The following is a 10,820-nucleotide window of genomic DNA, read 5'->3' on the forward strand; positions in this document are numbered from 1 at the left end:
TACCATCAGAAGTATTTTGACAACTTTGATTTCAGAGCAATTAAAAATACCTGGGCTGTCACTAAAATTTATCTCCAAAACTACGAGAGTGGGGAAAGGCAAAGGAAAGACAGTGAATGGAAGAAAACTTACTTTCTTTTAATTTGACAGTTATCAGGAGACACATTTCCCTCCTATGTCTTTTGCTTAGCACCCAATAAAGCATTAGATTACTATATAAAGTCTCACATAAGCCTATTTTCTGCATTATAGATGAAAAATTATTTTGTTCAGCTAGTCCCCATACACATTAATTGTCTCACGGCAGTCTACTTACTGAGCCAATGCCATCCATTAATGTCAGCAATGAAGCAACAACTCTCTTTTCAACTTCATTCTGAGCCCCTTCTCTCTTTGGACAGAGTGCATCCAATTCATCTATAAATATAATGGAGGGGCGACTGGGAAAAAAAAGGGGGAGGGAGTGGAGAAATGTTAAGGTGCTCAGAAAGATTTAAAATGGCAAGGCAAAGAAGTGCAAAGCTGTTTACAGAAAACACCCAGCTCCTATGAAAATTAACAAGCATCCCACTCTTTCAAGCAACTGAAAGTTTCAACCTTGAATATGGTGTTACTCAAAGAGATAACTAACGTGACTAATGTATTAGACAACTAATACCTTTAAGATGACCTACCAACCTACTTTTCTGTGACTCTCTCCTGAAGACCCAACACTAAATATTCTGACTTCACGAGTAAAAAGAGCATTTTATTTGCCACCTCTACAAATAAAGGACGTGTTCGTCCTTTGCTGATGTATTATGAACAACAACCACCTGGAAGGCTGAGATCTGCCTTAACCAGGTCTCACAACTGTGAGCAGAATGCCACCCTGATCCAGAGACAACCCAGTACCAACACTAGCTCATTTTGAGCTGGCTTCCATGTCTCAGCACAGCACTACTTTGCTCTCCAAAGATAAAACTAGACAGAAAAATCTGGATCCGGGTGAAACTGTGGCTCACACTTCCATCTGCTGAAATAAGTGTACAATACGCTAACAATACAGACTGAGCGATTTGGCACCATCTGTAACAGTTCCTTAAAAAGGGTAGTGTCCAAAAGCGTTTAATAGGCATACTAGAATTTCACTGCTTTCCTTCTAGCTAAGCTCTATATAAACAAATTTATTTCCTTTTAAAAACCACTGCAGGAAAAAATTACAATTCAAAGATTCTTGCAAATGTTTTCCCTTAAAGAACATTGACACTAGAACCAATACCGCAAATAAGTGAGCACGAATAAAATTATCCAAAAGAACATACCGCAGTGAGGCTTCAGCAAATATCTGACGTAATCTTGATTCAGACTCCCCATAAAACCTATAATAATTAAAATATTTTCATAAAAAACATTTTTGGGGCTTTTCCGAGCAACTTGGAAAATTACTGGGCACGTGTTCCAAAAAGTCACAGTCCACCCTTTCCAAGTCCCAAAGTACAGGCAAATCTACAGTAAGCTTTATTTCCACAAGGACAAGACATTTAGGTAAAACAGGGCACTTGCAAAGACATAACCATCTTGTAACTAGAAAAAAGGTTAAAAGGAAAAGCTTCTCTCGTCTCTGTTAGAAACAATTCTATCTGTACTTTTAAAGAACAAAAACGTGGTTCCCTGAAGCCATTAATCTGTGCAGTCATCTTTTAATTTCAAATAGGTTTTAACAGCTCACTCTTCTTGTTGCACAACTAACACACAATTGCAGATGCAGTTTTAATCCCCTTTTTAATTTAGTCCATGCCTCGCACAAATTTCTTGGCCAAATCCAATGAACCTCTTATGACAAGAAGAAACATAAGCCCAACTTGAGAGAACCCTTTCCCGTCTGTTTTTGACTCTTGGGCAGACAGCACATAGCCAGTCCTACAGGGAGGATGGAGGACACCCAGTGGGTAGATGCCAGTACGGATTTGGGGCTAACATCTTTACAGAATTAATGAAAATAAATTGGGTAGACTTACTTGCTTATTATTTCAGGACCGTTGATAACAGTAACGTGAGCACCAACCTCACTCGCAATGGCTTTGGCAATCATAGTCTTCCCAGTCCCCGGAGGGCCGTACAACAGCACCCCTCTGGGAGGAGAGATCCCTTTAAACAAGCACAGGCACACAAACAGAGGAGAACGTTAGTTGTGATAAATAACACCAGACTGAACAACCTCCACTTGCACATTTCACTGCTCCAGTTATTACTGGTTATAACTTGGCCTCAGCAGTAACTTCTTTAATCAGCATGGCATTTTGATAAAGTTGTATGCTTTCAGGGGGAAGACAACTCGCATATGGCATCTATGTTTTTTAAAGTCCAAATGATCCTGTTTACATTCTTATATTTTTCAGAAGTTTGACATTATCATTCTCCCTATGCTTTCTGGTGTGTTTGGGTTTTTTTTTTCTGAAACGTTACTGGACTGCGTCATTATTACAAATTCCCAACATCAGAAAACCACATCTGTTCAACACTCCAAAGAATTTCAGAAATACTACAAGGCTTGTTTTAAGAACACTTAGAAAAAGATGAAAAATACACATCAAAATGATGAATTTGCTTCTTTAATGGCAAATGTTGAGAGCTGAAACAGACAGAACTATTCAGGCACAAAACATAAGGGACACTAGAAGAACAAGGTACTATTGTGTAGAGTTAAAACTGGACAGAAACTGTAGGTAAGTGCATGAAGTAATACTACGATCCCAGGTAAATAGCCAAAGAATAAAAGCTTCAGAGCAGCAAAGCTGAATTAAATGGGCATAAAGTAAAACGTGAAAAATTAGAAAGGAAGAAGAACAGACAAGCATTTGACAACGGATTGACCCAGGCACAAAGGCGTTCCCGAAACAGAACCAAGAAACATCAGTTCGGTACTGCAATTGCACACAGGGAATGATGCTTGAAGGGCAGGTTGCCACATTGCCGTGGTGACAGAGAAGAATAGAGCTGGAGTGAACAGAAAGCCTGACTCTCAGGAACTAATATACTCAAAATGAAAAAAATTACCTGCTAACTGACAGAGGATGGAAATAGTGTCTTTACAGACAGGTTACTTCACAACAGCGCATTAAAACATGTGCTGCTCCCTCGTGTGGTGTCTCTGGTACTGGCGAGAAAAGGAGCTGCTGCACCAGAGGTCTCAACTCAACCCACAGCCTCGCTCCCCACCAGCACACAAGGACTCTCAGCGTCTGGATGGTTACTAAAGGTTTGTAACTGGTGAGGAAATATCAGCATCTCTCATGTAATTAGTATAACAAAGAATGTGATCAGGTACTTTAGGGACTAATGCTGAAGCAACCTTTCAGCTAACACAAAACGCGCGGTGATGCTGAGGTTGGAGGTCAGCGAACTGAGCTAGACCACATAGGGATGAAGACACCTCACACCATCCCACTGACACCTGCCAATGATGCCCAAGCAACACACATAGAAAGAGCCACCTGCGTGTCATGGAAATTGTCCCAGCGATCACTGAAATCACCTCCTCTCTAAAGCATGTGTATGGGAAGAGGTAAGGCAGAGAAATAAAAAGCCTCAAAGACATGATATGAAAGAAATATTTATAGGTAAGAGCCCTGTCTCACAGTGATGCACACCTAGACAGTACAAAGAGCAGACATGCCTGCTTTATGTATATATCCATTAGTGATAAATGCACAGTACAGAGTTTCATCTTGGTCACAAATAACCTGTAAGTTCATATATATGTTAGATACAACTTTATATACGGCAATGGTAATCATGTTAGTTTTTCCACCCTGTAATTCCATACTAAACACACTGAGAAGTTTGAGTAAACAGCCCTAAACACTCCCTTAAAATTTTGCAGGAACCCTACAACACACAGAGATAAAAACAGCAGAAGAACTTATCTGAATTTTTCTCACCTTAAAAAAATATAATTAGTTGACTCTACCAAAAAAGTTAAAATTTTACGAAGACACCAACATTTGCACCTTTCAAACGCCAGACTATATAAACCTTTCCTATTTGCAATAAGTTCTGCTTATGCATACCCAAACTTTCTTAGAGACACATATTCTTTCTTATTCAATTCTTTTTCACACAAGCTGATCATAACATCTTCACAGTACCCATAGAGCATAATTATAAAACAGTTTGACATTTTTGGACACACAAGTACACCAGATTAACGTTACATAAAATTCAGTGCATATTCCTGGAAGAATAACTTTTGGGGTTTTTTTGTTGTTTGTTTTTTAAAAAGCCATGTTAAAGATAAAAAAACTAACATCAAATGAAGAAAACCAAGTCTTAAGTATCATACCATAACTCTTGAACAGTTCAGCTTGCTTCATGGGCAGTTCAACAGTTTCTCTAATAGTTCTGAGCTGGCTGCTTAGACCTCCTATCATATCATAGGTGACTCGGGACTCACAATCACCGTCTTCTGCTACGCTGGTCCTTGTTTCAATAAAATTGATTCTAGTTCTTGAAGAAATGAAATAAAATGTGTCTGTACTGCTCACTGCTCCAGTTTTGCCGGTTAGCAGGAGTCCCTCACTGTCACCTTTTCCCGCCAGCTCCAGGTCATCGGTGAGGTCTGCACCACCTCCCTTGCTGTAGGTTTCATCTCCCTGACCAGAGTCTTGACCACTGGCTGCCACAGCAGGACTGGGTGTAACTGGCGAACCGGGATCCATCGGTTTGCTTGGTGTGCTCGTACATTCAACCTCTGGGCTACCGTCGATGTCCATCTTGCTGAGCTGCAAGGACAAATCTAGCGAACTTGTCTCCAAATCGGATCTTTCAAGGTCTGGCTCGGGCGTTTCACTGGGAACGGCGCTGCCCTGGGCAGTCAGCTCTGCACCATCGGTTCCTTTCACCTTCATCACCACGATGTTACAAAGTTTGCCATAGAAAGTGAAAGCCAAGAGGTTTCCTGGCAAAACTATTTTCCCATCTATGAGAGAGGATTAAAAAAGAAAAAAAAGACAGATGATGAAATTTCAGTCTAGTTTGGCAGCAATAACATTCAGGCATTCATATAATTCTTAATCAGGAAGTCTGAAGAGTGATTATAAATCAACCTAACCAAAAAACCCTAATCTAGGCAATTTCAAGGTAATTTCAGGTAATGCAGATGATCCTTTTGTACACAAGCAGACTGTACTGGATAAACATTTGTATCTAATACAGAGCTCATCATTAATTTGAGCCTTTTAAATTTCATACAGCATACACAGGGAGATTATGGAATTAGTATTTTAAGGAGTAACAATTGTGTTTGCCATGTTCACAACATTTCATGTTTAGGCCATCTTGACAGTCTTGGCCTAAAAAAAAGGTTTTAACCTCTGTGTTGACAGATTAGGAAATGTGATCTGAATGCACCCTGCACACAGGCACAGGAAAAAAAAAAGAAGACAAAAATGTAAACAAGATTTATTATTGCCAGCCAAATTCATGAATCTGGAACACAGTTCACATTTCCTGCTTCTTAGCATAGCAATACTGTTATTAATCCCTAAACCAGAAGATTCCTTTCGAGCAGAACAATTTGTAGTGAGTGCTTCAAGTAGCACCACTTTGAATAACTTACCTTGCGTTTTGCCTTATCTATACAAACCTACCATACAATGAACAGCAATTTTGCTTATTTACCACCAACATAAAAAAAGATTCAGAGTATGAGATTTCATGTTAATAAATATCCCGTGCCTTGTTTTTATCGCTCTCTTTTCTTCACAGTGCAAGTAGACTCTGAAGGGCACCACAGTATCAGCCAATTGCTAAACAACCATAACTTGAACCAGCAATATGCACAATGGACAGAAGAAACGCAATCAGGATCAATGCATATTAGATATGTATAGCATGGCAAAACTATTTAGCCCAAAGAAAACAGATCCCTAAGAGAACTGTTAGCAGAATAACTTCCTCTATTTTGCCATAAGCTCTCGATTAAGAAGGTAAGAGGAAACCGTTTGCCCTTCTATCCAAAACGTGATGATCTACTACAAAAATTAAGCAGCCAAAAGAAAAGCAACAAAACTTATACCTAGGTTTCTCAGCAGACAGACGGACATTTCCTCGGCATTAATGGTGGCATCTTTGTCCCTGTGGTATGAAAAGAAAAAAAACAAACACAACAACACACCACAAAATTTTCCAAGCAGTAACTACTTCAAAACCAAAAAAAGAGTCCACACCATTAAGGCACCAGAATGACAAATATCACCTGTTTTACAGTATATGATTTAATCCCACAAACAGAAAAGGTGGATGAGCACTTTACAGACTTCAGATTATATAATCTTAATTCTGAAGATGTTAGACACATAGTAACAGAAGAAGTGTACGTATTAATTTTGATGTAGTTTTCCATACAAAATAATGTAATAGTAACATAATTATATTTATCATTTCTTAAGATTACAAATATGCAATGCATGCTTCTCATCTCAGCATGCAGAATGCTCATTGCTGCGTTCACTGAAATGAAAAGATTACAGATAAGGTCTGTTTCAGCCCTGCAAACACACATATAAACACACATATCTTATAGATTAAACTGGTGCCTTGAGTGCTTGCAAAACTGTGCATGTCTGAAGTACTGCACATCCACTAGCAAAACAGTACGACTTTTCCTCACGATGTAGTCTTTCATTAAACCAAGTTTAAGTGATGGAACAGACCAGGCTTGAGCCACCGCCCCCAGCAGCCCCGGCCAGGCCCACGGTGTTTTCTCAAACACTGATCGCTGGGATTTAACACACGACTGAACACGTGTGCTCTTAGCCCAGAGCAAATGACAGGTAATAGGTGTCTCATGTGAATGTCTTTCATATTAAAACATTTTACATCACATTTACAACTGGCTGAGAGCACAGACATCATTAACTCTCCCTGCTCCTCAGACACACTGCAAAGTACAACGATGTAGCAATTCAATCATTTTTCAGTGACACTTGATCCATATAATCTTTTTCCTGTTTCAGCTGCGGCTCTACCTTTTGTTAAAGTCCATCCAACCACTTTTTAAAATTCAGTATTTACCCTGCTCAGCCAATCTGTATGAGCCTCACAGATCAGCCCTTCTGTTTTCACAATAAAATAAAGGTTTTTCTACATCTGTTTTGCACATAAATGTCCATGGCATTTGTAAGCCCTTCGACCTGTATGATGAAAAGCATTAATTACACTGAGACCTGAACAGCAGCAGCACCAAAGGCATTTAAAGCAGTTATGGCTGTTGCAAATGAAGGTATGATCAACAGGGGGAGCTCTAAACCTAGAAATAAAAACCCATTTCTCCATTCTACCGATCAAGAAAGCAACTTGCGGTATTGAGCTAAGTTAGAGGAGACCTCTCAAAAACCATAGCTGCTCCTGACAAGTAAACACACACTCAATTATGTTGCTGGGGTCTGAGGTTGGGGTTGATTTTTTAACTGGAAGAAAAAGCTAAATTATGCATGCAAGCAACACCACAGAGCTATTAATTTGCAGAGAATGAACTACACCTGTAAAGTATCTAGGAAACTAAGCAGTACTAGAATAATGGGATTTGTGTTTATTTTTTAATAATTTATATTCTTACAGAATAGGATGGCACTATAGTTTGTGGTCAATTAGCAAGCTTGAAACAGACCAGTTACTGTTGTCATGTTTTCTCTCCTAGAGTAATTCTAGAAAAAACAGTCACTTATATGACTTGGAATCCGGTGGTACATACGTACAACAATCCTCGGAGCCTGACTCTTGACTGGCTGAGATAGAAAACCTCTGACTGTGGAACAGTTCCCAAAAAATATTACAGTAACCATAAAAACCAGAAGCTACAAACAATTCCTCTGACCTCATCCTTAGCTTTATATTTCAGTGAAAGTCACAGCTTTAAAGAAAGAACACACTGCGTATTAGCATGGGAAAATATAAATAGATTAGGCTTAATTACTTAATGTGGCATTGCTTTTTAACGAAATGAGTGTTTTCAACCACTGATACAACCAAGAGGTATGTAACAATAATAGAACTTCCTATAGAATTAAATTAGCCATAGCAAAAAACTGTAAAGATACCTTAATTTATCATTTTCTAGTGAGAAAAGTGGCAGAGAGGGCACAGCAGGCTGACACCAGAAGTCAGCACACAATGTGCAGCCAAGTCAACCAGTAAAACTATCATTGAAGCTAAACTGATGATATTACTGACAAAAAGCAAGATTGCCTCACCACCGTTTCTGAGAGCCGGTATGCTGGAACAGAGCATCTCCCCCTTAAAATGGACAATGACAACGCCAGGTTTGAAAACAGAGATTTGACAGGGAAGTGAAGGTAATCGATAGAAATTAAAGTGTTGGGACACTTTCCAAAGTAACTGTAAAATAAATTTATTTAGGAAATAACCATAATCAGATGCTGCATCAACCCAAATGCTGACTCTGTGGAACGTTACGAGAATGACAAATACAGCAACTCATTAATCAGATCGGTAAACTGCTAATTTTTCAGGAGAGCTTTGATTTGCACATGTGCTCCCTTTTGGGTGAATTTCAAGTAAAAACCAAAAACACGTTTCAGAATTTCCAATCCTAAAATATATTCCAGTAAATAAAAGGTGGAGCACAAACCTACACGTATACAAAGGCGAAGGTCTGAAGGGAAGTGGTTAAAAAAAATCACTTAGCTCTCCGCAAACTGTGAGCCAGTCGGTTCTCTCAACCACGACAGGAATTTCAACAAGAGCTGCTCAGATGGCAGTTTGCAGTATATTTCCTAATGACATGAGGAGCAACACAGGCTCCTTCTAACCTGACATCAACTCTATCGGGAGTGATCATCCTCATCCTTTACAAGAATATGAAAGAACCTCTTAAGACTAATGGGCTTAGTGGCATTATATTCCCCACACCAGCACCACCTCTCAGTTAAGATTTTTGCACAACAGCTGAGCCACTCTGCTGCCCACACAGGAGGCAGCACTCAGCAGCAATCAGCCACTGAACTTCACTCTTAATCCTACAAACACCTGCACACGTTTTACTTTGTGTGGGGACTAATTCAATCAAAGCAAGAGAGAAAAATGGCATCTTCTAAGAGGCACAAGGCTGCAGCACAAAGCAGACACCTCATGGTATGTCACTGGGTTATAACAAGTGCCATACCTCAGCTTTACATCAACCTCCTCTGCCTGGATGACTGCACCGGTCACAGGCTGCACAGTGACAGCATCGCCGGGATTTACTTTCAGGTTCTTCTGCGTGGTTTCACTCAGCCCAACTTTCCCACCTGGAAAGCCTGTGGTGGGCCAAGCCGTACAGACCTAGGCAGAGTTTCAAAGCAAACAAACGTTAGCTGAGGTTTCCCATCCCTCCCCCGCCCCATTCACAGTCTTCCAGTTAAAGTAATCCAGGTTTTGTTATGAAAAACATGGGCACAGGGAAAGAAGGATTGGGTGCCACAGTGCAAGATACAAGTAGCACTGAGTTCCTAAGATAGGGTCCAAGCCACTTTTCAAGAAATAAGAGGTTGCATTTTGCCTACAAAGGAGATAATAAAATTCTACACATTCTGCAGGTGACACAAAAGCATATGCTCTGCTGACTAGGAAATGCTATAGAACAATGAAGAAAGAAGAGTAAAGGGCTACACTCTTTCTTTGAAAATAAAATACACGTGTGCATATATAATATACAATATATAACCCATGTTCACACACAACTTCTAAATTAATTGAAAAAGATGAGCAGCATGGATTTTTTTTCCAGTTCATAGAATCACAGAATGTCAGGGATTGGAAGGGACCTCGAAAGATCATCCAGTCCAATCCCCCTGCCGGAGCAGGAACACCCAGATGAGGTTACACAGGAAGGTGTCCAGGCGGGTTTTGAATGTCTCCAGAGAAGGAGACTCCACAACCCCCCTGGGCAGCCTGTTCCAGAGTCTGTCACCCTCACTGAGAAGAAGTTTCTTCTCAAATTTAAGCGGAACCTCTTGTGTTCCAGCTTGATCCCATTACCCCTTGTCCTATCATTGTTTGTCACCGAGAAGAGCCTGGCTCCATCCTCATGGCACTCACCCTTTATATATTTATAAACATTAATAAGGTCCCCCCTTAGTCTCCTCCTCTCCAAACTAAAGAGCCCCAGCTCCCTCAGCCTTTCTTCATAAGGGAGATGCTCCACTCCCTTCATCATCTTGGTTGCCCTACGCTGGACCCTCTCCAGCAGTTCCCTGTCCTTCTTGAACTGAGGGGCCCAGAACTGGACACAATATTCCAGGTGTGGTCTCACCAGGGCGGAGTAGAGGGGAAGGAGAACCTCTCTGACCTACTGACCACCCCCCTTCTCATACACCCCAGGTACCATTGGCCTTCCTGGCCACAAGGGCACAGTGCTGCCTCATGGTCCAGTTCTGAAAATAAATTCCTAACTACCGTACAGCAAACACAGAAGAGCACACTGGCAGTCTTCCCCGATGCACACTGCATCCCGCTGCCTGTCGAGCCCACCAGGAGCACAGGGGAAGCGCAGAAGAGCGCGGGCAGGGCAGGACCGGGTCTCACCTCCTGCCGCCCGCCCGCGGCGCCCAGCAGCACCGGGCGGCCGATGCAGGCGCCTGCGGACTTCATGCTGCTCAGCGACAGCTGCGCCAGGGCCCTGCGCAGCATCCTGGGGACCTTGTCATCTCCTAACGGTTTCAGAAGAAACAAAAAATACATAATCGGTTTTTTTTTTCTCCACGTGTCAGAGGAGACCAGTGTTTCCCGCACTCCCCAGTCAGCACAACCGGCCGGACCCTCCCAGCCCGGCCCGGGCA

At 41.2% G+C, this 10,820-nt stretch overlaps 1 protein-coding gene across 4 annotated transcripts in view; it reads right to left on the minus strand.

Annotated features, from left to right (window-relative positions):
* AFG2A (AFG2 AAA ATPase homolog A) overlaps positions 1 to 10,820 on the minus strand; it is a 225,742-nt gene that overhangs the window by 214,125 nt on the left and 797 nt on the right. For all 4 annotated transcript variants that reach the window (XM_065062123.1, XM_065062121.1, XM_065062125.1 and 1 more), the window contains exons 2-8: positions 10,567 to 10,691; positions 9,167 to 9,324; positions 6,059 to 6,117; positions 4,325 to 4,960; positions 2,001 to 2,130; positions 1,305 to 1,361; positions 317 to 440 (exon numbers count right to left, since the gene is read on the minus strand). In XM_065062123.1, coding sequence (XP_064918195.1) covers positions 317 to 440; positions 1,305 to 1,361; positions 2,001 to 2,130; positions 4,325 to 4,960; positions 6,059 to 6,117; positions 9,167 to 9,324; positions 10,567 to 10,691 — 1,289 coding nt within the window. The remainder of the gene's footprint in view (positions 1 to 316; positions 441 to 1,304; positions 1,362 to 2,000; positions 2,131 to 4,324; positions 4,961 to 6,058; positions 6,118 to 9,166; positions 9,325 to 10,566; positions 10,692 to 10,820) is intronic.

The sequence above is a fragment of the Columba livia genome, chromosome 4, assembly GCF_036013475.1.
Source record: "Columba livia isolate bColLiv1 breed racing homer chromosome 4, bColLiv1.pat.W.v2, whole genome shotgun sequence".
Classification (NCBI taxonomy): domain Eukaryota; kingdom Metazoa; phylum Chordata; class Aves; order Columbiformes; family Columbidae; genus Columba; species Columba livia.